The sequence below is a fragment of the Mycteria americana genome, chromosome Z (assembly GCF_035582795.1).
Source record: "Mycteria americana isolate JAX WOST 10 ecotype Jacksonville Zoo and Gardens chromosome Z, USCA_MyAme_1.0, whole genome shotgun sequence".
Lineage (NCBI taxonomy): Eukaryota > Metazoa > Chordata > Aves > Ciconiiformes > Ciconiidae > Mycteria > Mycteria americana.
In genome coordinates this window covers 72245751-72272095 of record NC_134396.1, presented here as the reverse complement: position 1 = coordinate 72272095, position 26345 = coordinate 72245751, and the positions used below count along the sequence as shown (strand labels likewise).

The 26345-nt window shown below is 42.3% G+C and overlaps 2 protein-coding genes across 4 annotated transcripts in view; one reads left to right on the top strand and one right to left on the bottom strand.

Moving 5' to 3' along the window:
* ACOT12 (acyl-CoA thioesterase 12) overlaps window positions 1-10579 on the top strand; it is a 30907-nt gene extending 20328 nt beyond the window's left edge. The window contains exons 11-15 of the mRNA XM_075526742.1: window positions 1396-1479; window positions 6335-6468; window positions 7942-8070; window positions 9176-9302; window positions 10150-10579. Coding sequence (XP_075382857.1) covers window positions 1396-1479; window positions 6335-6468; window positions 7942-8070; window positions 9176-9302; window positions 10150-10284 — 609 coding nt within the window. The 3' untranslated portion in view covers window positions 10285-10579. The remainder of the gene's footprint in view (window positions 1-1395; window positions 1480-6334; window positions 6469-7941; window positions 8071-9175; window positions 9303-10149) is intronic.
* A 3025-nt stretch (window positions 10580-13604) lies between these two features.
* On the bottom strand, window positions 13605-21573 carry ZCCHC9 (zinc finger CCHC-type containing 9). Of its 3 annotated transcripts, none has more exons than XM_075526903.1 (6): window positions 21460-21569; window positions 20744-21117; window positions 19423-19573; window positions 19050-19142; window positions 17853-17921; window positions 13605-15672 (listed from the first exon to the last, which is right to left on the bottom strand). In XM_075526903.1, exons 2-6 carry the CDS (start codon window positions 21086-21088, stop codon window positions 15557-15559), a joined length of 774 nt encoding a protein of 257 aa, XP_075383018.1. In that variant the 5' UTR covers window positions 21089-21117; window positions 21460-21569; the 3' UTR covers window positions 13605-15556. The 3 variants fall into 3 exon arrangements, with proteins under 3 accessions (XP_075383018.1, XP_075383017.1, XP_075383016.1); XM_075526901.1 differs by having other exon boundaries at window positions 13606-15672; window positions 20744-21114; window positions 21460-21573; XM_075526902.1 differs by lacking the exon at window positions 21460-21569 and having other exon boundaries at window positions 20744-21254.
* Between the last annotated feature and the right edge of the window lie 4772 nt (window positions 21574-26345).

Below are 26345 nucleotides of genomic sequence, written 5' to 3'. Positions count from 1 at the left end.
ATCAGTTTCTGAAGTGGACCTTCTGTACTTATGCATTATGATAATCATGGAAGAATGGATAAATGTGTAATAAGTTGAACAGTTTTTTTCTTCTGAAAAAAGAGAGTAGATGCTTCACTATTGATTTAAGGTAAGTTTCATACAAAACATAAAAAATGTCTTTAAGATAGACTCTTTTAACAAGTGGTTCCTTAAGCAGCTAAGTTATAAGGTCTCCTGCAGATTTATATCCCAGTGTCCCCAGCTTTTAAAAAGCTGAATTCTCCTGCAGAGGAATTAGTTTGGGGTTTTTTTTTTCCTTTATCCAGCCACTGACTTTCTCAAAAATTGCTGTGAGGAGACCATTTAGTAAATGCTAAAAGTAGGGGGAGAGACATGGCAATACCAACAGACAGATGAGCAGTGAAATAACGTAAACTTTTTTTCTATGGGAGAGAGGGGTAAAAACATATGTTCACTCCTAGATACTCTGCATCAAGTGGTACGTGTTTCTGGCTTGGACATGCTAGGCCATAGACTGTTCCTGTGCCATGAAACGAATAGTGATGAACCTGAGTTTAGGTGGATTTATAGACACCCTAGATGTTGTTTCAGTGCTGATTTTTTGTGGTTAAATTCTCATTGCATTTAAGATCTCACTGGCTCACAGAAATTTTACTGTGTCTTTTTCCATTAAATGAAAAAATAAATAAGTGAGAATAATAATGCAGGAAGTGACTTGCTGTTAACAGTGGCATCTCCACTGTTTGAAGCAGCATTTCTTTTCTGCAAAACAATAAATATATATATGCACACAATGATAAAAATGGCTTACTTAAGATTTATTTAATATTCAATTAAAACCTGTCATTTAAGACTCTAAAGCTGTATTCTCTTTATACAGTGGTTAAATGAGAACTCCATCCGCTATATTCAAGTGTAAATAATGGATATATTTGCAGTTTCTCTGCTCTGAGCCTGCTGTATGAAGCCATTGCCAAGCTAGACTACAGCTTGATAGCAATGAAGAGGTTAATTTTCTAGTAGATTTTAATTACTTAGGAGGAAGATGGTAAAAACCATTAATTTAGTGGTCTGAGAGGTTACCTGTATTATCTCTCTGGTGGTCACAGTTTTTCTGCACTGCTTTATAATTGGAGAAGCCCGAAGTAGTATTTTGTTGTTGTTTAATTAGGGTTGTTTTGCCAACAGCCATGTGAGCACATAATTTGGCTATTGAAAGTATTTAATTCAGAAACTACTGGACTGTGTTTTCTGGAAGGAAAACACTTATGGGAAAATACACATTTGTTTGCGATTGAGGGGCAATGATAGAAAAAGAATATCTAATTTCTGGAATGTTTAGTGAAATGTACCTTTACCCCTTCATTTTCAGAAATGTATCTTATGTTTCAGGCATATATGAGTTACAGCAATATAGCTGCACTGACACACCTAGCAGCAAAACCGGGATGGGAAATAACCAGTACACTGGATGATGTAAGTGCATAATTGTGGAATAGCTACATAGCCACCTTAGTTATGTTTCACCATAAGAGGTGGGTGGAGAAAAGCAACGTTTTACATTTGTAAATAAATACATTGGTTCAGCAGTGTTTGGTTTTACTGCGGCGAGGGTTGAAAACCAAAACTCCCAGAGTTTCCCTGAAATGTTGCAAAGCAACATTTGATTGTCCAGAGCGCTGTGCAACCTGGAAGTGCCATGGAGGAGTTCTAAGGTGGTCTGAATGACTGGCGAACATAGGACTTGGGATCCCAGAAGGGCAGGCCTGCCAGCAACTGATCAGTTGGGCTTGTTGAGCAGCACACAGGAGAGTGTAAAAACACAAACAAACCCATATCTCATTTCTGTGGGATGTTTTATTTGCCACAACTGAGTGCTTCTATGGTTTTGCCAAATTGTTTGATTCCAGTGAAACACCAAACTTGGACATCTTTGTTTAGGCAGTGCTGCTGATGATCTATGGGGCTTCTTATGTCACTGTGAAAAGCAAAATGTGTGTGGCAGTCTGTAATATACTGCAAAAATTACCAGCTTTGCAGCATGGGAGATGTTTCTAAGTAGCAGGCATTGTCTTGTGATAGTTCCAAGTGGACACTGCCAGTTGACAGGTGGCAGCCATTTATATACCATATTTTTCAGTCTCTGTCTTCTCAGACCACTTGGCTCTTTTTCTGTGCACGTTTTCCCTTTTGGATATCTTTCTTTCTGCCCTTTTTCTATTAAAAAATTACAAAAGCCTGAAAGCAAAGCACCTCTCTGTTCATCGACCAGTGTTAGAAGCTCAAAATCAGTAAGGAATCTTGTGTAAGCCAGTTTTAAGATAAGAAGATGCTGTTAAGAAAACCAGTAGCAAAATAATTTAGCTGCGAAAACTCAGTTTTAACCTAGTTGCAGTGCATGTTTTCCAAACTATCGACAGATATCTGTTAAGGTTTGGTTTCTGAAATATGGTTAGTGACTCGCAGATTACTTTAAGATCATGTAGATTCAGAGATGTTTGGGGACAAGAAAAGATGGTTACAATCTTTTAGTCTGACTTCCTGCATGTCACAGGCTATGAAACTTCACTTACTGATCCTTGCATCTAGTCAATAAGCTACGTGAGTTAGAGTATATATAAATCATAAGGAATTCCAGTGATGGCAAGTCTGCCAGTTCCATGTGTAGGTTGTTCCAGTGGTTAATAACTTTCAGTAAACACTGTTGTGCCTATTAAATGACAGGCAGCACTCATGCTGGAAAAACCAAGCTTGAACAATCAGACTGAAACATTGAGTGTTGTTTTCAAGCCTCTGCTAAGACTGTGTTATTGTCCATGTGAAACTTCCTTTCTGCATCCACTGGGACTGCCAAAATCTCAGTTTCTTTCTTAAGCCTAAATGCTGGAAACCTGTTATAGAACCAGCACCAAATGTTGTGAAGAAATTACTTCATACAAAAAAACCAAACCCCATGCACATTCTGGATGATGTTTTAAACAGCATGATGTTACTTCTCTCTTTCAGCAAGCCAGCAGGTACCTTCCAGTATTACTGGAGTCTGGAACTTTCTCCCCTTTTTGGGGAGTCTTGATAGTAAGATCTGCCTCTAAGCCACTTAGGCCTTATCTGGTAGAAAATCTTGAGTAGCTTTTTCTAGCTGTTCTTCCATCTAATTGAAGAAGGTATCTGAAATCCAGCAAAATCTGGCTCAGGCAGGATTTAGGATGCAAATCACACTGATGCTGTCAGTGGATGGAGAGTAGCCATCCCTTCCCATTGTTCTGGACATTTCTGCATAATATGGCATCGTCAGTCATTAGATACTCCTTAAGGAAGTGGCAGAGATCCAGGGTAGCACACTACTTTTTTTTTTTTTTTGGAAGGATGTATGCAGTGAACAGTGATAGCAAACGATACTTAGATTGTAGGCCACTTTGACTGTTGTATACCATTTATTCCGTAAGTATGTCTTCTTTCTTATTTAGCATCTACTTGCAGGCACAAGGTGGATGTCAGGAGTAGGCAGAGAGTACACTTGTCCCCATATGTGACTGTATGCTTACCTCTAAATTAACCCACCAGGTGGATTAGATTTACTCTTTGGCAAAGAAAATGAGAGTGAAATCAATCTTGGACTTTACTTACAGAACTCCTCCAGTCAAATTTACTTGTGTGCTCAAGTCCCTAAATGCCAGTATAGATGCAGCCCCAAGGAAGGCTTTATGCCAGCTCCAGTTAATGAAACTTACCATCTTGGCAAACATTAGTTTGGTTCACTTGTTGCTGTTTCACGCTCACTTTTGTCATTTTTCAAATGTGAGCACAAGGGAGTATCCCTTAAGATATCTGTATCTAGCTCAGAACATTACATCATCTTTCCTTAAGCACTACAGGCCACCACATGTGTATCATACTGGTCTTATGTTCTCTGCACTCATGTACCAGGTCTTGATCCTTGTGCTTAGGGTATACAGTGGCATAGGCACAGAACTACTTAGCCTTCTCTGATAGACACACATAGCAGCATCTCTACTCAAACAGATCTCTTCAGTGTCCATTAAATGTTTTCTTGGGGAGACGCTGGAAGAACAAATAGTAGGAATCAAGTAGTAGTGCTGATCAGTGCGCTGCCTGAAGGCATTCATACTATGGGAAAGGAGACTGTCGAAGACACTAAACTGAACTGTATTTTGGGATGAAATATTCCAGCAGGTAGATTTTGCAAAGCAGCATGTGCTTCTCTATACGCAGAGGATTTGTTCCCTTTTCCCTGGAATTAGAATGACCCCAAGTTGATCGACAGTTTTTGAAGGTAGAAAGTGGCACTGTGAGCTTTTTGACATAGAGCCACAAGACTTGGAGGCCTATAGTAATAACCTAGCCTTGCCAGTGTTCACTTAGCAGAGAGATGTTTTAACTGCTGCACCTCCTACTTCATTTTGTGATTTTCAAGTCTAGAAGGCTCCTGAGACAACATGATTTCTCTTCTATGCCTTGAGGAATATTGATCCATGCATCCTGTGGCTGGTTTCTAAAGCCCTTGGGCCTTTTGTTTTACCCCAAACTTTACTTCAGCAAGATGCTTACTGGATTATATTGGGGGTTTCTTCCTATTCCAAAACATGAAAATACAGAAACGTACAAAATCTGTGTTGTTGCACAAAATGCTCCATAAATGAAAAGATTTTTAATTTTTGATACAGAAAAAAAAAAACCAACAGAGATTAGGAAGCTTATGAATGTTGTATCACTTAGAAAGGAAAGTCTGTTAAAACTTTACAGGATTTGAGAAGCAATTTAGCATATCAGATTAAAATTTGGGAATAAAGTCCACTAATTCTAAGCACTCTCTTCTACCCATCTTTTTCCATTATGCAGGGTTTATGGAAGGCACCAAGCCCTTCTTTTGCGAGGACTGTGTGTACATTGTTATGTGCAGGTTATTCGTTTTGAATTTTCTGTGTTAGGGTTCAGGCCTATGACTAGAAATAGTCCCAAAATAATCAAGACAAGATACTGCAAGTGTGGGACAAGAGAGGCAAAACTATGTTTTGAAATAATTTTTCAGTATATTGTTAACTCTGGGTGCTCTGCTTCACATTAAAGAATAGGGGAGAAAAAAAAGATATTTTAGAAGGAGAAATGTTGAGTCATATTAGGGGAAGGGGGCATAGGCCAGTGTGTGACTGATTTGCATGGACAAAGGGAGCTGAAGTAGTTGAACTCTGCTAATTACTAAATAAAGACAAAGTACTGGACTACATAGGTTGGAGAGGTGGATCAAGGAGGTAATCCGTATATCATCTAAAATCATCCCTCTTAAAGCTCGGAAAGTGCTTTTGTAAAAATCTGGTCCCCTTTGGATGTCTCTAGGTAAGGTCCCCAAAGCTGCAATGCGCAAGACTGCTGGATACGTTCCAAAATCCTGGTGGCAGGGACGGCAGTTGCTTGGTTTGTCTTCTTTTGCTAAAGTCTGTGTTGCCTCACACATACCACAGGGACGCTCGTTTCATCTAGTGTGGCCTCGCTCCAGCTTGCTCCTGCTCAACAGTGCCACATCTGATGGATCCTACTCTTAACTTTTGAATTCTTGGAAAGCTTTAAGTAACCATCACTACCCCCTCAAATAAATCTACCTTAATAAAGTTTCTTCCATTCCTTCCTAAAAATCGTATGTTACCTTCCCTTGCTTTCCCATATTTATGCCATATTTCTGTAACTCAACATGGCTCAAGGGCCATGTTAAAAAATGGTAGAATTCTGGACCAGTACCTGCCCAGATTTAAAAAGTCTAATCTCCTGTCACGGGTCACTGATGCCAAATTCACAAAAAGAATTGCATGAGGTCCTCAGGTTGCCCCGTTAGCTTTTGGAGTCAGTGAACTGAAGCCTCTATGAGGAGACTTTCTATAGCAAAGATTTTACCTTCATTCCTAAGTGCTTCTGTTGTTGTTTATGAAAGTGGTGACATCTACATGGTCCAATAACTCATTTTTTTCCAAGGCACCTGCAGTGTGAAAGGTATTTAGAGACTGTATATACATCGTGAGAGAAAGAGGTCATACTGGCCTCTAGCTCATTCATTTCCACTTGCAAGCTAATTCAGCTATCCCTAACCAGACGTAATTAAACCTGTGATGTCACTATGCTATCAGTATATTTGATTTTACATTGTGCTGTATTTTAATGTAAAACTAATCTTGAATACTCATCTTCCTTTTGTCTGTCAGATAGTTTCATATGTACTCCTGAGAAAATCTGCTTAAGTCCTAAATGTGTAACATTTATAAGTGTTAAAATGTTTATAGCAATCATTCTTCATTTTTAATATGTTATTCACTTTCTTCAGATAAAAATATGGACTCATGAGGAGGGTGATGTGTTGTCACTCAAAGTTGAAATGCAAGTGAAGATACAGTCACGTCTAGCTTTCTCCCTTTTGTCTGACTTCACATTCCGCCAACAATGGGACAAACATTTCTTGTAAGAACTTACTTTTCTTTAATACTGTACAAATCCACTGACAACTAACCTTTTCTGATACAAATATTTTTGAGATTTTGACACTTTACTACCTAATTAAGAAAAAATTGCTGTAAGAATTTGACATTAAAGATTCATTAGTCAAAGTATGGATTGGGTTTTCTACCTTAAAAATAAAATTTAATTTCTCCTAAGTCTGATTTAAAAATATGGTTGCCCTGGACTGTTAAAAGAGAGAGCTGGGACACAGGTTACCATTTTCTAAAATAAACAGAATTCCATGCCTAGGCAAATGTATGTTGAAAGGGTTAATTTGAGTAGGTTGCATATAACTTGAGGTCGATATATTGTGCATCCTCTCTGTAAGAAGTAAGGCAAAGCTGTGGACTCCTTCATGTTTGTGTTGTTTGGGACACTGATGCTCAGCTTCATCATACAGTCAAAGTGAGGAATCAAGAAATGGGGACCTTCAAAATGCATCTTTTAAGAAAAATAACATCTTATCTGATTTGTATCATTATCTGGTGTATCTGAATTTCAGAATTGCTGTAAAAGGTGTCTGAGGATTTTTATTTACCTTATATGGTGTAGAATAATGATCAGAGATAACTGAACTGATATGATGCTAATTTGATTTGGTGAATATTTTCTTAAAGGAGAAGCTTTTTCAGTTAGTCATTCTGTCCTGAAAGATTTCTGTCAGATGGTGGAAGTGGAAGCTTAGGGATATTTGAAAATTTACAATCTGTGCTGAATTTATGGCTTGTAACAAATGAAATCTGAAGAAATATTGTGTTGATTTTCTGTATCTACAGCCAAAATCTCAGATTTCTTATCACTACCATGAAGCCTGATTGACTGGTCAAAATGGAATACCAGCTAGCAGTGCTTATTGCTGAGGCAGTAGGAGCTGAAATTAAATAAATCAATTACTGCCAGTGTAAAGGAAAATTCTGACTTTTTTTGTAGTGAAAACTTGGACATAGTCATCAGTACTTCCAAGACAGTGAAAGAGTGTGTCCTACCCAGGTGGCCCTGTCTGAATGGAGTAGAACACAACTTTGAATAAAATTTTACAAATGTTTCCTGAGTGTCTTTCCTGTGGTGTGTCAGATGGACAATGTTTGGTCATTCAGCATTGCAAGGCATGCAAGCTAATGTCATTCCAAACAGGAATCAGCAGTATGCAAAAGATATGCTTTTAAGACATTGCTCCAGCACCTTGCAGCACTTTTTAACAATTTTGTGGGACAGAGAGGTGGTGTCAGATGAGGTGTTGCAGAAAAACCTCAATTTTTCCTCTCTCTTTCTTGTTGCCTGAACATGAAAATCGTAGGCTTAATGTTAGTATGGAATATATGTTTGTACTGTGGTTTTTGTAAGAGATGCTACTGCATACATCAGGTATTACATACACATACATGTGTATTACATACACATACATCTGCATGTGCGTGTTAATTGTATTTGCAGAACTTGTGAGGTCCTACAGGCTGTGAATGAAGATGAGAAAATATATTATGTTACATCTCCACCCATGACTGGCCATAAACCCAGAGACTTTGTGATTCTTGTGTCTCAAAGGCAACCCTGTAAGCCAAGGTGAGTAAGCAATTTCAAGTTTAACTGTGAGCACTTTGGAGTCACAGTTCTGATTACTGTTGACCTTTATCTGGGCCTGTCATTGGGTGACAAAAATGATATTTCATTTTTTAAGAAATTAGATTAGTAGCTGATCTAAAATACAATATGTTATGCTTGAGTTTCCACAACCAGATTTGTTTTGCAATGTGAAGGTGCGATGAAGTAAATTCGGAGCATCACAGATTTATAGCATAGTCCAGTATTGCTTCTTTGATAGTGACTCTTCAGGAGTGGTCTATCATGAGGGAAAATAGCCCAGAATTCCAAACAGGCAATTTGGAAAAAAACATGTCCCAGAGGGCCTGACAGTGTGCTGAAGCACATAAACTGGGAGTTTGTCTGTTGGTTTAAGTGACTTTGTAATCCCATTTAATGTAATTCTGGATATTTTCTTATTCAAGGAAGTGCTTGGCCTTTCTTGAAATCTCAGTGTGACACATTTGTTGTATCTGTAAATTTTGCTGCTGAATTTGGTTTAAAAAGTCACTTCATCAGTTTAACGTACCTTGATTTTTTTTTTCATTATATTTCCTTTTGTTGTTGCATAATGAAACATGGATAAATGGGACCATTTGGAGTATCTTATCATTCTTTATTCTCAATTTCTTTTCTTATATTCAGTAATTCTTCACGTTAACAGAGCAGTGCTTCTAAAAGGCAGTATTCTGTACTGTGCTTGCTTTTTTCCCCCCACATCTGGGAACTGAATCACATCTACCTTTGCTGGGGCCACACTGTAAAGCCCCTTAGATTGCTCCTAGACCCTGATTCTGTATATGTGGGTTGTGGAGAGCAGGATAAATGAAAAAAAGGAGGTGTTGTATGTGGGTGATTGTTCTGTGGCTTTCCACAGAAGTCTCCATGATTGGAGTCTGTGATAAAGCCTTAATGAGACTGAGGAGAGCTGAATCTTTTAACATATATCTTTAAACATACAGGAGCTTGTTTGCCTTCATATGAAAATGACATCTTTGGTATAGCTGTGCATGCTCTGTAGTCATTTACGTGTATCTTTTTTAACATCTTGTTGAAGAAATGTTTGATTCTTCCCCTTGCCCTGCAGTGAACCCTACACAGTAGCTGTAAAGTCAGTTACCCTCACATCTGTGCCACCTTCTCCAGAATACTGCAGAAGTGAAATCCTTTGTGCCGGATTCCAGATCTACAGTGACAGCAACAGCTCCTGTACGGTGAGTAGCTGTGCAGCCCTCAGCTGTGTCTCTTTTGCTGTAGTATTACATGTGCATATGATCTCATTTGAGCTGACAGCCTAGAACAGTAGCAGCAATACAACAAAAAAATAAGTCAGTTTCCCCAGCGTTCAGTGTAGTTATTAAGACATTCTTTATTCCACAAAGTGAAATCTGTCTTGCGCAGCTTTGGCCAATGTCTTCCCAAGATTTCTTAGGAAAGAAATCTAAACTAAGCACTGGAGATGGCTAGGCACCTCCAGAGTCATTAATTCAATCCTAAAATACACTTCTAGAAGGTCTGCATTAAACTGGTCTCTGGTGGCATCCATCTCTTTTCACTGACTACAGAGGAAGTCCAAGGAATTAGTTCAGATTAAACGCTTAATTTTAACTTTCATATGTCAGAAATTATGCAATCTGAATCCAGTCTCTGGACCAACGACAATGTTCCTCTTTTGTTCTTTTCCATGGGAAGGCTGTAACTGTTTCAGTTAAGAAAATACATTTGTGAAAACATTCATCAGCTCTCAGTGGCTGGGATCCTTTTTTCAGGCAACAGCTTTGTTCATAAAGCACATACATTTAACAGGTTACACATAATGTTTCTTGCTGCACTGCCATGTACATTTACCTACGTGCTTGAGGACCTGGCAGTTGTAAGGACACTGAGATCACTTAAATACTGTAAAAAAGGCATGCTCTTTTTGCTAATTATTGCCTTCAGTTTCATAAGCACTTTCTATTCGCATCCATAAAAACTTTGATACTCATCCAGGCTCTGCAAAAAATGGCTAACTATTGCAATCCATAGGCTTTTTTGTTTCATTTATTTTTGTTTAAACAGGTGTGTTACTTCAATCAAGTGACATCAGGTGTTATGCCATACTTAGCTGCAAATCTTACTGGCTCATCAAAATCCATTGAAGACACTGCTTTGGAATGTGTAAAGTTCTTGGAGCTGAAAGGCAGCAAGTATTGAAGTGAAAAACGGATTTCTGAAGAGATCTCTAAAGATTATCAAGCAGTACTGGTTTAAATTGCTGCATGTGTGTTGATCATTTTTCTACAGGTTAGTTACTTTGGATCATGTAGCCAATATTGGGCTTGAGCCCGAGAATATCTAGTACAAGCATTTCCTATCAAATTAACATCAGGCCTTAGGCTCTGAAGTCAATTTTTAATTTTAAAAAGATTGAAGGACAGATTCCGCTCTTGATTGCATTAATGAGTTTTATGTAAATGGAGGCAGAACTTGGCCCAGTAGAACTGTAGCTCTTGAGACTATTTCACTATTTTAATGTTGCATTGAACATAATGGCACTCAGCCAGTTTTAAATCAATAAATACCACCCTGTCTAATTTGCAGAGAAGTGGTGCTACTAAGTAGCTTATCGAGTGCTCTGACCTGGTTGTCCAGGTTCTTGCACACCCATTATATACAGATTACACCTTATGTAAGTTAGTCTTTGCTGATGTTTGTACTTTGTTAATACTTGTAGTTTATCTGTGACTTCCAATAAATTATTGTTTCCGAGGTTACAAATCCATGGTAAATTGTATTTCAGTATCTCTGGAATGGCTTCAGACATTGTTCCAGAAAGACTGCTTTGCAGTGATGATGGGGGCTGTTGGCCTCTTACAGAAGTGCCATGACCTCCAGCTGGCAACCTCTATGCAAGACTGTTGTGCAAGCGTTGAATAAATGCAGAACAGTAAGACTCTTGGATCTACTCCCTCACAGATGAAAAGGGAGAGACTGGTTTCAGAGGTTTTATTGTGTTGTGCCTACTTTGTTGTCTGCTCTTATTTTTGCTCAAAAGAGCCTTGTTCAAAAAACCAAGTATGATCATCAGCAATTAGATCGTAACATGAATGCAGGGGTTAAGAGAATCAAAGCATGTGAACTGTAGCAGCGCCCTTTTACTGTAGTCTCATAATTGGTAGAGCGAGAGCTCTAGGGGTCTGGTCCAGTTCCCACTTAAGTAAATACATCTTCAGTTCAACCTGTAACCGAATCAAAGCTTTCATCAGTGATTTATAGGTTACAGCATGCCGCACATTTTGCATATGGCATGTCTATCACATGCAGCAGAAGAGATACCAACCAGAGTCATGGAAGCCCTCTGGGTATACTAGCACGGTGACTCGCCCAGCCTCTCAGCAAGCCTAGTTTAGCTTGGGTACAGCCTCGTACCAAAGCATTAGTGAACTCACCCACTGTCTTCTACATCTAGCAAAGGCTGGTCACTGTATGCCATACCACACAGGGATACCTTTGCACTAGTAGTAAGAAAAGCAAAGCAGGTCCTGATCTCTGGCTCTGGAGAAGAGACTATAGATCCAGATGCTGATTTTGGATCATCATTTTTATCATGTGGGTAAGGTGCAATACCTCAGTCTGGGGACTGAGGATGGCAGCCTCGGGGCAGTGGCTCTTTCATGCCCCTGCAGAGCATGAAAACACTGAGGCCCTGCTCGACTCCTCTTGGCCCAGCTGGTAATGGAGGGGTCCAGGCCCCCTCCGTGGACCAGGAGCTCAGCGCTCTGAGCCCTGCCACCCTTGCTGTGTGCAGATGATGGCGGACAAGCTCTTGAGCAGGCAGGTAAGTCTCTGTGGTCCCAATTTTTAGTGAACAGAGACACCTAATGTTCAGCTCTGCATACATGCATGACAGGCCAGGGAGAAAGAGCCCAAACGCTGCCTGCACCAAGCATTTCTTACCAGCTATTTGGGTGGCTTCCTCTGCAGCACAGTTTATAACTTGCCTTTAGAGACACTTACATGCTGAACTCAGCTGTAGGGCTACTGCAAGGGCTATCTGGAGAACATTATTTCGCATTTTTGAAATACTAGCATTCTGCCGAGCTCATGCCTACATGAGAGGTTCTGCCTTCTGCCCCCAACGCCGAGACCTTGGCCGTTGTAGTGCGAAGCACTGCAAAGCCAGGCCACGTTCCAGATGCAGCCACCACAGATCTTTGGGGGTCTAGGGGGACACTGTCTTTTTTGACAGAGACCAAGGATTGTATTTCACCAACTTCTAAGGCAAGGAGATGCACGTTTCTGGTGCACAAACTTCGTTTACTCTTATTATTTGCCTACCTTTTAAATCTGTTTGTGGGTATAATGCATCTTTACATGCAGCACCTTTTACAGCTGCTTTTCAAACAGCTTTCTTCAACTACACATACCTTTGTGAAATCATCTAAAAAGAGATCAGTGGGTGCATTTAACAAGTAGTTTTGTCCAGCAGTTACTGAAGATTGCTAACCTGTGCAGCTGTTTCAGCGAGAGTAGAGCAAGCATTTCAGTGCCTCATTTTCCTCAGCAGGCACTGAAGCAGACAGGAGGGAGGCGGACGTGTTTCCAGCCCCGTGCAAGCATGTGTGCAATTACCTGAAAGCAGCTCTTGCCTTTTTACTGAAATTCTCACAGAGACCATACCTGTGATTTTCTAAGTCAGAAGAAGTCCATTATTTCTTCTCAGAGGACAACAGAGCAGTAGTCAGGTGTAGGAGCCCAGCAAGTGTTTTTATAGTGCAAGATGGATCAAAGCAACAGGTACAAAACTCAGGGTCGTCTTATCCAGTGATGGTTGTTAGGCTCACTGACCTCCAGAGGAGCACAACAAGGGTGACTGCATCACTGCGCTGAAGAGAAGGCTGGGCTCCAAAGGTGAGCGAGCTGGATACTAGCATGCCCTGCTTGTGCTCCACCATTTTGAGAACAAAGGTTAACCCACCACTCCTTGTGGGATTTCTTTTGCCACAACTGCCCTCTCAGTCATCCTGTTTTTAGCAGTCCCTTTCGCCAAGCAGAAGTGACGGTGATCAGCTGTGGGAAAGGAACAGTGAATTTTCTTTTCCTCCAACTTAGACATTGTACACCACATAACTTAGCAGTCTGTCAAAGGGACGCTTCAGTCTCAGATTACAGTAGCACAACTGGGTGACCATGTCGTACTCAGAACACAGGCCATTTCCTCGGGAGGAGAGGCTGCACTCTGCAACCACGACTCGCACAACCACGACTCGCACAACCACGACTCGCACAACCACGACTCGCACAACCACGACTCGCACAACCACGACTCGCACAACCACGACTCGCACAACCACGACTCGCACACCGCATTGCCTGCACCAACCCCTTATCAGGGAAGTATTGGTCCACTAGGAAAGTCAAGGTGCACGGCTTCAAGTTCCTATGGGTAAAAGAGCATGCCACAGTATCAAGGAGCTTTTAAAGACAGGAAACGATCTAAGAAGACGCTTTTTAAACAATGTACTTATTCATAGAGTAGAAAGGGGAACACTTTTTAAGCTGGGATAAATGTCTGTTGCAAAATGTCCACATTAAAGTGATACTGCTTTGAGCTTTAATCCAATAGTTAATTAAAAGTCTGTAATTAATCCTTGATTTCATCCACATCCACTCCTCTTCCCATTTAAATGTGTGCTCTAATTATTATAAACTGAATATACATGCCCTGTCTTAGTCAGCTTAATGTGCCTTTGTATCCAGAGCAGAACCAGGAAACCTAAAACAAGAGCTCTGACTATTGTATTCTTTAGCAGCGTTTTATTAAAAATAATTAACATGTACAAATATAAAATATATCCACACAATTAAATTCCTGTATTTGTTTTTTGCTGTAAGAAAAGTAGGTTGCAAACCTATGGTTTCAGCGGCTGGTCCTAAGCACCTCAAAACCCAGTCCTGAGCTCAAGTCTGCTACCTGGTGTTCCTTCTGCGTTCTCACCAAGGCAATGATGTATGGACCATTAGGTCCATACACATTAGGACACTTTTACTGAAAGGGTAAATTAATTCTTTAGAAGCAATAGCTTTATCACTGTGTAGCTTTCCCTCAAGGACTGTCACTTATTACTGTATAATGCAAGCTGAAGTTTTTAGAAGGCACATTTAAGATTTTTGGGATGCTGAAGTACGGTATTTGCCTGATGGCGACCACAGCCGAGGCCCGAGAAGCCCGATGTCACAGGAGCGCAGCTCCACGCCTACACAGCGCAGCGCAGAGGCCCTGCACGGCACCTGCCCACACCGCCCAGAACTGTGCCATGACACCAGCGGAGAAAGAAGCACCGCACGTGAGATGAGCTCGAGGCGCACTTCTGTGGTAACATCGTGCTTCCTTGTTCATCCTAGGTGAGATGATCAGACGGAAGTGAAAGCCTACCAACGCTGGCTGCCTAGGCTGAATTACTACAGTATTTGGAGAGCTCTTGCAGGAACTCCGTTTTGAGTTGGTTTTGTAACTTTTGTTAATATGTATCAGTTTTTCTAAGGCTGCAGTCTCCATTTAAAAATAAATAAATCTGCCATGGAGCACACAAGTGTAACACAAAGCAAAGTTTACTCCCAACCCACCAAGGGATAGAAACACTGAAGATTTTTGAGCACTTTCCTTGAAAAAAGTAAAGGAACTAAGCAAGCTGCTCACTTGCTCTCCATCTCTTCCCAGGTATACTTCACCACGGATATCAGAGAAAGGGCATGATTCTGTTTCTATTAGTGAGCAAATACTCCAACAATCCAACATGCATAAACAATCGGGTTAATGCATGTACATATTTAGCTCAGTAGTGGTAATTGCACCCCCAAGCTCTACAGGCTGTAGGGTTGACCTGATAACTTCACTACAAGACTGCTCAAGCTTGCACATACAGAGCAAGAAATCATTCTTTCTAAAAGGAGAAGGCAAAACCAAACCAGAACACAACAAGAGTCTTTAGAAAATACCCACAATGCCTTTCAGAGAGATGTAGAAATACTCTTAATAAGACCAGCATGATTGTGTTCATCTCTGGTAAGTAAAAGCATCACTCTTAAGGTAACAATACTGACCACCAAAATCCAGTGATCGCAGACCCCCATGATAAAATACGCATACCCTGTTTGGTTGCTGCAACCAGATCCCTGTTATGAGAAGAAGCCAATTTCCCTCTTCAGAGAGCTGGCAGCGAGAGGGTATCGAGTCAGAGGGAACGCTGCACTTCGGCAGAGATGTGTAAAAATAACATACCCACTTGCTGTATTTCTGTTGTTCCCAGCTTTTCAGTAAGATAGGTGAGTCTGAGAGGCAAACTGGAAAAATGAGGGCGGGACAAAAAAAATAATTTAGCAGCAGCAGTCTGCTTGATTTTCTGGAACCAGCAATCCACTCTGTGTAGTCACTACTCTGGAGTGAAGCAGCGCAGGCTCACTGTGGTTTAGAGCTGAGAGGCCTTCAAAAAGTAACAACTTTGGGTACTTTCACTTTTGGTTTTTGCAGCATTGGTGTTTCTGTAATTTCTTCATAATCCGCACTCATTCCAACAGCCCATCGCCCAACCGTAACCTGATCTGCAGAGTGAGAGACAAGAGATCACGGAATGGCTAAGCATTACCACCGTACCAAACTTTCACATCTGAGAAAGATTTGGCCTCTAAAGGCCTGTTGTTGATTCACCAAAGATCTATCGGTTTAGTTCTAGCTCTGAAGCCAACTCTCTTTACACAACTATTTTTTTAAAATTGTGTTTTGTAAACTCCTTTTCTTCCCCCATGCAGATTGTCAAGGTTCAGAAATCATTACTACATCTTTCTTCCTATTTGACTGTCCAAAGAAACATTCAAAGAGTATGCAGACGACACATTAGCTCTCACAGAAGCCCAAATGACTCTTACAATGATTTCAGAATATGTCAAACATCTCTGGATATAAAGGAAAGACCTTCTCTATTATACAGATGAAAAAACTAAGCCTGAGGAGGCACAGAGCAAGATTTACATTTCTCAACTCACATTCCTGCATATAATCAACACCATCCTTTTGCTGTTTAAATGCTATTTAGGCCAATTCACAGCCCTTTCCTAGAGAAAACACCGTTAACCAACTGGTACTTCTTTTCTGAATGACAATCTAATTTTGAGAGCAACGAATCAAATCATACCAAGAATATCACACGGATAAATCAACGTTTACTTGGATTAACTTCTGTATATTAAAGCAGGCCAAATAACTCCACCTGAAGAAACTACAAGCTGTAGTGCCCAAACTTCTTTGCCAGCTATCAGCTATCTTCCTGTAGTGTAAAAGGACTTTGCATGATGCAAACTGATTTCAAAGAATATTATAATTCTTACTAACGGTGTCACAGTTCCAACTAATTCAACTATTTTTAACCAGCAATACTAGTTTTTTGAAACATCAGTGTAAAGACTTGATGTCCCTTGGGAAATTAAACAGCAGTTGTCAGTCTTCACAATGGACAGAAAACTTCTCAAAAACAGGTGGAAAAAAAATCCAGTTCTGCTTCACCTATAATTTGGAGCCCTGTTGCCAGAGAGCAGAAAGGCTTGCACTGGACTGTACCCACAACTGAAGACTGCCATTTCCTGGTAACCGCCGGCCCAGCTTTGAGCAGTGCCGCTCCTGACAAACGTTTCTTTTCTCCTACTGCATCTGTACAGGTTTTTGACTTACAAGAAGTGTTAAGCACACAAAGGTTGTTTGCCATGAATGTGGCCTGCAGAAATCCAACAAGAGCTACATTACAGGCTTTCAAGTCAGCAGTCATCTGAGTGGCCACCACCCAACAACCTGCTACGGCTGAGGAGTTCAGGGAAATTTTAAAGATAAATCAGAGAAAACGTATCAGAAACTTCTGTCAGACCAGTGAAGACTCAGTCTCACTTGTTCTAAACTAGCAAAGCAGCAAACACCTAGAAGCTTGCATATAGTCTCAGATGCAACAATATCGTATCTATAGGATCAGACACAGAAAATGGCTAAAGTATAGGCCTCTATTGCCTCCATAAATATTTCTTACATAAATTCCCCAAAAGTTTGGCATATCATTAACCCAGAAGTTCTATAAGCCATACAAATGAAGTAGAAAAATGAGCAAATGTTTCACCGCTTCAGTAACAGCCTCATTCTTCAAACCTGTTTGATGCTTTTGCCTTCCTTAGCGCAGTTTTTCTTTATATGATGCAATTCTTCCACCCACATGGAAGACTGAAGAACATGTAAGGAAGCAGCTTATTGGCTGGTGAATCTAGCGGGACAGATCTCCCGTCTCCTCTTTCTCTCATGTCTCAAATGACTTGAACACTCACCTGCACAGGTAGCTTTTTACAAGCTGCCAGTACCACCACCCTGCAACTGACATTACATTCAGCTCCACCACTTCACGCAGAGACCATCATCAGAAGAAACCAGTTTTGCTCTACAGCTACTAAAGTTGTGAACAGCAGCATAAAATCTGGCTAACCAATACACATCAGCTCACCATATTATCTTCAGAAGCCCACAAGCTAGATTTTTTTTTCAACGGAAAGTTCAAGTTTTGCATTGCAACTTCATGCCTCTTCCACATACCCCGTAATATAAGCACTCATTCCCAAAGGAAAGTCACCTTTTCTATTTGCAAGTTCTCTTCTCAAATCCTTTTTTCCTGACCAAAGTCAGGCAAAGCAGTAAATAAACATTACTCAGCTGTGCACTCAAACTCTACTCTGTACACTCCCCTGCATCTCACCTGAGTTCTGTTTTTCTGGACAGTCTTTTCTGAAATGCTCCACAGAGCCACAAAGTCTGCAGCCACCACCTGTTCAAAGAGAAAGTTGTTCACTCATCTGGGGAAAAAACCCACCAAAAACCACCAAACACAAAACAACCCCCCTACACTGTTTTGCTCTTGTATGTATATTGAAAAATCTTGTTGTAGTTTTCTGTAGTGACAACCTGTAAATAAGATGAGGAAATGTCCCTGTGGAGAGGTCTGCACTCCTAGGCATATAACATCGTGGCACAGATAGGCAGCCAGCTTTAGAAGCCTGCAAACACAGCTTTCTGTGTCTCTGATGGACAGACAGCTGTTGGTACTCACATTGCTCTGTAAAGCATCACATACTACAAATTCCAGTCACCACATACTGAGTATTTCTGATTTGTTTGAAGCTCTCTTGCTGAGGAACAAGCTGAATTCTGCTGAAATTAAATTATTCAAAGGAACTTTTTAAATTAGTCGGAACTCCTGAGAGACAGGTAATCCAACTGCAGGTACTGAGATATTAAATATAAATTCTACTCATAATCCAAACATTGAAAGTAGAAGTGCAATGCCTCTAAGGTGACTTTTCTTCCAATTCAACTGTTATAAGACCACCCTTTTTAAGTTTGCAAGACCTCAGGTTTGTACTGGGAGACAGAATGTTATTTGTTAGACAGAGAAACCAGGCAGAGCAGAATCTGAGTGAAGTCTTCAAACTTAGATCCCGTTTCTCATTAAAGTCACTTAAACTGAAGATGTCCTCTTTCTAGTGAGAGCCCTTGTTTAGCATGAACACCTCCCGAAGTCTTAAGCTATAGTCTGAGCATGTTTTTACCACATACTTTGGTATATGTACATTTAAATACACACTGACCACATACATACAGCCTATTAGAATTTTGTTTCTTTGTGCGCCTCTTGAAATTGCAAGCACAAGCAAGTTCTCATACTTTGCATCTCATCTCATTAACAATAAGCTTGCAATTAAAACAGAAATCCCTAGGTAATCAATATTAACACTGAATTTCCCACAATTCCCCAGAATTAATCTACTTTTACCAAGAGTAAAAGATATTCAGAAATTCCTTTTAGTCGGATCCTCATTCACCTACAATGTTACTTTGTTCTGTGTTAGGCAAGTATGAAAAACGTGTTTTGCTTTTAGTAAGTTACTACACTCACCTTCAGCATACAATCCTTTGGGATTATCTGGACATGACCTTGACAGATGTCCCATCTCACCACAGATGAAACATTTTGCATATGGAAATGCCCCTGCAAAATCCCATACAGTTTATGATCCACATTAAAAAGCTTTGTAAAGTCACAGACAACTGTGAACACACTATAACAACAGTATTTTACTACACCACTATACTATAAACACTATACTGTCTCTTACACTGTTAGGTTCATTGTTATAATATTGTATTCCTTTAAACATATTAACCTATCTCCTCAGAACACTTAAATTACTAAACCACAAAGCTTATATTTCAATAGTCAGAAAACTCAGACCAAAGCACCTCGAAAAATACAAATTTCTGAGACATACCAACAGCTAGATCTACTTTTGCTTTGCATTTGCTGATGTCATGCTCTGTGGATCCACACCGGTAACAGATTCCCGTACCCATATCTTGACTTTCAAGCACTGCAGGACAATCAGCAACACCATGGCCAGGTTCTCTACAGTGGAAGCATACCTTTGAAAATAAAAATTAAGTTATATGCATTTTTATAGACAGTTCACATAGCAAAGCACAGCACTTATAGGTGGCATTACTAAAGAATTCACTTACTGCTGTTATCTGATTACCACCTATAGCCACTAGACTTTTACTAGACCACTACTTCTCTTGGCTGAAACCTTGAGGGTACTATCAGATATGCATCTCTAGCGTTGAGATTTGAGGTTACTCTAACATACAAAGACAAGATTCGGTGAATGGCACTCAAAGACCTGAAAATCCCAGTCTAATAAGACCTTCCAGCTTTTTAGAAGGCAAACATATCAAGAGATTTTCTCCTCAGGAAAAAACCCCAGACAAATGAAACATTGTACCCTGACACAAAATAACTGTCAGTGGTCTATGCCATTAAACTGTATTATTATGGGTAATTTTCTCCTCTTACCAACAACACACAGTACGGGGTATTCCCTCATTGACAACTGAGTGCCCTGGATGAACTATGACAGTTGATTTTGCCTACAGCACAGTTCTCCACGCTCTTTAAGTACTACTGCAGTAAGTGCTTGGGTAAATATACGCAATGTTGCACCAGTCCTATAATTTACTCAGGAAGAACTTAGATACCTCAGATTAATTAGTAGTAGACTCTCTTTACTATGTTCTCAGATTACATTGAGCATAAGTTTACGCTGAACACATAAGTTTGTGCTGCGATAACTGCTTTTAGACAGTCTCATTCGAGTCTGCCGGAGATCTCACTCCAATTCTCAAGCAGAAGACACTGCAGAAAGAGGCCCCAAAACAGCAGGAATATTGTACCGATGAATTACATACAGAGATGCACTGAATTAGTTTCTCCACGAGAGAAGAGGGGCTGGGAGTTCATCAAAGGGCAGCAAGAACAGTGTTCAACCGGAAGAGCCACGCTAAAGGCTAAGACTTAAGCTGAAATTTGTTGTTTGTTTCAAAGTTGAGATACTGAAGTTCACTTAATTAACGTGAAACGTCACTTGGCACACGCTATGCTGCTGGCAGGTAAGACACTCGGCCTCCTCACTGAACCACCTCCCGGCAGGGTCAGCAGGGAATAAGGAATCTGGGTGTTCCACACATAGCTTTTTCCTAAGTTTTTAACAAGCTGCCACGGATAAGCAAACACCCGTGACTCAAGGCAAAACTCACCATGGCATTTTTCTTCCTTTCTTGCCTCTTCAGCCTCCTATCCTCCCGCCGCCTGCTCTTCTTCAAGGCTATCGCTACCTCCTTCTCCAACTCTGCGCCGTCCGCTTCGGCCACCTCGCCACCCGGCCGGCTCTGCTTCAGGTAGGCCGAGAAGCCGTTAACGTCTTCGTTCGGATAGTCCTTCTTCTTTCTGTTCTTCTTCTTCCTCTTCTCTTGCTCCTTCTTCAGGCAGAGAGGGCCTGGGCGGCCCTCCCGCCCCGCGGGGCCGCTCACCATCTCCTCCCAGGGGGTGGCATCCAGCGCCTTTTCCCCGGCAGCGCCGCTTCGGCGAGCCCACCTGGTCATGGCAGGGCCGGCAGCCGCCCGGGCAGCTCCTCGACAGAGGTACCCAAGTGAGCCCGCACGTCCCCGTCCCCGTCCCCGTCCCCCGGGGAGCGCAACGCAGCCCGCGTCCCCTCAGCCCGGCGGCCTCCCCGCGGCACGGCCGGCCCTGCCACCCGAGGCGCCCCGCACCCCGCCCCGCCTCCCCCGGCCGCCAGCGCTCGCCCTCCCTCCCCCCCGCCCGGCCCCTCGCCCTTCTCCCGGGGCGGCGGTGCTGCCGGGGCAGCCTGCCGGGACCCCACGGCGCGGCCTCTCCCGGGAGGCGCGCCCGGGCAGCCGGCGGCGGCCGCTGGCGGAGGGGCCCGGCCTGAAGCGGCCGCGGAGACGCCGCTCACCCGAGCCCGCCGCGGCAGCAGAGCCCGGCCCGCAGAACGGCCCTCCCGGCCCGCCGGCTCTCCCGGAAGTGGAGCGGAGTCCCCGCGGCCGCCGGTGGGGCGGGGCGGGCGTCTCGCGGGGACCGGCGCTGACGCCACTTCCGACCGCCGACGCCGCGTGCCGCTCTGGCTCCGCGCCCCGCCGCCATCTTGAGGCAGGGCCGGGGCGGCTGGCGCAGGGCTGGGGGGCGAGGGCAGCGCGGCGGAGCCCCCCTCAGGAGCCCCCGAGGTGGCCGTGCTGCCGCCGGGCGCGGCCCGTCCGACCGCGAACGCCCGGGAGAGGCCGCAAGCGCCTCCCGAGGGGTACAGTCCACCAGCCGCGCTAGCCCGGGAGCGGCCCTCTGCCTCGCCCAGAGGCCGCAGCGCGCCTGTGGAGTCGTGATGTTCGCCTTCTTCTTAACTGTGCCGCCAAAACGCGGTGTTCCCGTGGTGCTCTCAACAGAGGGACGTGTGTATGGTGGTTTTCTGTATGGTCTGATCAAAGCTGTATGGTCTGACTGAAGCAGATACGCCCCTGGAGTGAGCATGCATCTGCAGTTTGTGAAGGCACTTCGAAGAGACTAACCCTCCTCCAGAGAAGTTTAACTTCTTTATTGCAGGGGTGAAAGGGTTGGGGGACATAGCCCTTTGCAGGCGCCTGTGTCTCCCAGGGAGCAGCTGGAGGAGCGCGGAGGATCCCGAGGGGCGGCAGGAGCTGCTGTCCATGCACAAGTACCTTTCTCCTTGCGCAGCCTTGTTGCCAACAGCCCATCTGCTTCTCAAAGTGGAGCGGGTGAATGGGCACAGCAGCTAGTGCCAGCTGAGTTCACGTATCCTGGTGTGTAGGGGAGCGCCGTGCCGTGCCCCAGTCGCAGCGCAGGGTGACGTTGCTGGGGTGCCGCAGAGCTACCGCGGGAGGGGAGGTGGCAGAGGCTGGGGCACTGCTGCTGGCAGGATTGCTTGCCAAGCATGTGTGGGACAGTCCCAACCATGGGGCCGCGGCCTGTGCCATCTCCTCCCTGGATGCAGCTGCACTCGCACAGTTTTGACACTAGTGTACTTCACAGTTCACACCAGACTCTTTGCAGGTGGGAAGCTGTGTTGGTGCAGTTCTGCCAGTTTAAATGCTCATATTGTTAAGTAAAGTCAGTCTTGTTTAGGTGGAGTTTGTCTTTCACCAAGAGCAATGCTGGGGCACCAAAGTGGTCCCTACGTCCATTGTGCAGCAGTGAAGCTGATTCAGACCTTCAGCTGAAAAATGTACAGCAGGCTTTCTCAAAGAGGATAGCTTTTTGAAACATCGTTTATGACACATTTCTCTCTCTTCAAACCACTCCCTTAAGGTTCACAAAGTAAATCTCCAGGACTATATTGTTAGAGGCCTCTGCTTAGCAATGAAATAGACGTGTATAAATCCAGTAGGATTTTTTTTCTCAAGCCAGTCTTCCATTGCTTGTATTTTTAGCATTTCACTAGGTCCCTGCTACCTTTCCTGGTAATCTTGAGCTGATGTTATATGGACAGCTGGGCACCATTCCTTCTTTACTAGTTATCCTTAATATTTGTGTCTCCCTGGAGAAATTGCCTTGCTGTATTTTGTCAATTTCCCGGGGCTTTCATCCACTGGAGGGAGGTGTGCACAAAGCATGCGTTGATCTTGCTGTTAAACTGCATCGCTGCCAGTAAGAACAAGCACAGATTTGAGAATAATTAGAGTGCATTTACTGCAGGTAAAAATAATTGATGAGCGCCATTTAAGAGCCAGTGTTAATAAGCTAGGAAATAAAATCAGAAAGAATCAGGATTTCATTTTAAAATTAAAAATAACTAATTTGCTGATGTAGTTACAGCTCAACCATAGCATGAGGTCCCAGTTGTTCCTGCAACATGCTGCCAGCGAGCCTGTAGATTAGAAATTGTGGGCAGAGTTGATCTGTACAGCCAGAAAGGGCTGACGCCAGCCCAAGCGTAGGGAAGATAAAGGCAATCAAGGATCCCATGGGCATCGTATCACACACATTTCAGACATACGTATGCTGTATTTATTAGGCTGTGTTTTATGAATAGCTGCATATTGATGTGTTAGAAGGTTTTTAAGCGGTTGTTAGGGTTTTTTTTTTAAAGACCTGGGGTGAAGTACCTACTAATCTATATGTAGTGTATGTGACCAGATTAATTTTGTGTATTACAGTGGGTGAGGATTGATTTACTTGTCAAATGAAAAGACAATACACACAGGCATACATTTAGTTACATTCATCTATGTATGTCCATGTGTTTGTCGGCTTATTTTCACTAAATGGAGATAGCGGCGTGCCTTGTGGTGCGTGCAGGCTGCTCCCTGGTTTCACTTCAGTGCAGGTTTTTGTTTGGCTGCAGGTTCCTCTTTCCTCTTTACTGAGCTCACAGCAGACAGGTTGCCAGTGACCGTACTGGACACAGTAATGGGTGCAGAGAAAGGCTGAAGAACAGTATAAGCAAGACCAGTGAGAAGGGACTTGCTTTGCTTTCTGTTCTGCTGAAGTATTAAATGTGTTGTCTCTCTTTTCCACAGTCTGAAATTTTATGTGTGTGTGCCTTTAGGATCCCTGATGAGGTTTGCAGGCAGTGGAAAAGGCTGTTTAACACCTTTCTACTAAATCAATGGGATAGTATTTCCCTCACAAATATCACTTCTTTGATAGTGACCAAACCTGTTTAAATTTGCACTGGTTTAGGTTTGTTCAAATTTGACATTAGTTGGCTGGGAGCTCTGCTGTACACTGGCAGCAGATAAAAACTGAGCAAGACAGCAGTCATGCAAATCATTGTAACATTTTGTTGCCTTTTTTTTCATATTTTGCTAAAAGACACCAAATTGCCTGTCCACAGCACAGTGTTTGTAGCAGCACAGTCTAATGCCTCTCTTAGGAGACTTTCTCATAGTTCCATCACAAACATAAAATGCTTTGGAGATTTGAGACAACAGAATTGAAAATCTGGATGAGTGGATCCTGTAGTAACCCAGGATCCTGTAGTATTGATGTTAGTAACCAGAGAAAGAGGAGCATGTGCGAATCCTCCTCTATCCTTCAAAGACGCTTTTCTTTTTTTTTTTTTTGGTTCACTCATTATTGTATCAAACAGCATAATTCAAGGCCTGACTCAGTGTTCCTCGGTCCACATCTGTGAATTGTCCTCTTAGATTGTGACAGTACATCTGAAAGAAGCACATCTTGGAAAGATGACCATCTGGGAGGGCCGACATAAAAAATGGCAGTGGTTAAATGCCAGACAGGGCCTGTGATGTAGGTTCAGGGGAGTGAAAAATGCAAAAGGGCAAGAAGGATCCGGTAGTAAGAAATCGTGAAGGAATACCAAGGGAAAAAAGTCTGGCTGCGAACCCCAGGATTCACAGCTGTGCTGCAGCTTGTTTACAAAACAGAGATGATGCAGGTGCATTTTTGGGGCCCAAAGAAAGACTGTGGTAAATTGGAAAAGGAATATCAAGATGTCCCCTGTAGTTTGGTATTTGATACAGGCAGAGCCACAAAGCTGAACACGTCACAGCGTCAAGTTCTTTACAAAGCTTGACAAGTGACTTTGGTTTTGTTCATAATGTTCATAATCCTCAAACCCCCAAAAAGGGAAATTTTGTCTGCTGAAGATGTGCCAGAGGCTTTCGTTTTATGTTTGTATGACTGATGGTATCTTTGTTCATTCTTTTTTCTTCTGTTCTTTGGATAGTTAATACTACTTGCCAGAGTGTCAGGGTGACATTTTCCTGGTTGTTCATAATTTTGATTTAAGCCTGGGGAGAGAAAGGAAAAAGTGAGGCCTGTTTCTGCTTAAATTCTTTTATATCTGCAGTATTCTGTGGGCTCCTGCACAGGCGTTTACTTTTGTTTAGTCACCATAAGCTGAACAGATTACTGATTTTTCTTTTTGGCTTTCTTGCCTGTGTTAAATTATTCCATATACTGTATTTAATCTTAAATATTTATGGATTTTAATTACTACAACCAAGGCTGCATCACCTTCAGTGAGCCTGCTCAGCTGACCATTGCCACATATTATTTCCATCAGGCTATGTTGCGTGTGGCTCTAATTCTTTCATTTAATAAGTGCTTAAATGTGTTGCTAATCAACTCACGTATGTTGCTGGATCAACTTGCATATTTAAAGGTTTATATTTAGGCAAGTGCTTAACTACCTGGATGAACTGAAGCTTTTAAAGGTTAGCCTGTGGTCAGCTATTTTATTTGGTTACTTTACACTGCAAAGAAACACTGCTCTTTACTATTTCTATATCGAAATGAAAATCTGGAAAGCATGGCTCAAGTGAAGTAGGATTATTAGACACGCACTGTCATGATAGCACAAGAATTTTCCTTGTTGTTACTTTTGATGGCTGCCTGTTAAGGAAACATTATTTTCTCATAGGAGAACATAATCTTTGCTTTTTCAGAAACACACAGGAAGGAACCATATGACTTCAAACTTAAATTGCACAGCACTACACTTTAGCTAGTATCTTAATATCACAGAGTAAGTTTTAATTTCTAGGGTTGAAGATATAAAAGTGAAGAAATTAAGAATGGATTATCCTCTGCAATTCACTGGCATACATTTGGATGCAGTGGCCTCTTCCTTCTACAGTGTTGGTTTTATTTTGAACAAAGCTGCTCTGTTTCATGGAATAAAGGAAAAAAACCGGTCTAAAACTGCAAGCAGAAGCAAACATAGAGATACAGATTCCTTAGGCATGCTAAGCAGCAAGGGAGGGTGTGCCATGCTTCTGATCTTTTCAGTCTTACTCATTTCTCGTATTCCTGTCCATCAAGAAAAATACAAATCCCTCATTTCTACAGAAGAAAAGTCCAAGTGCC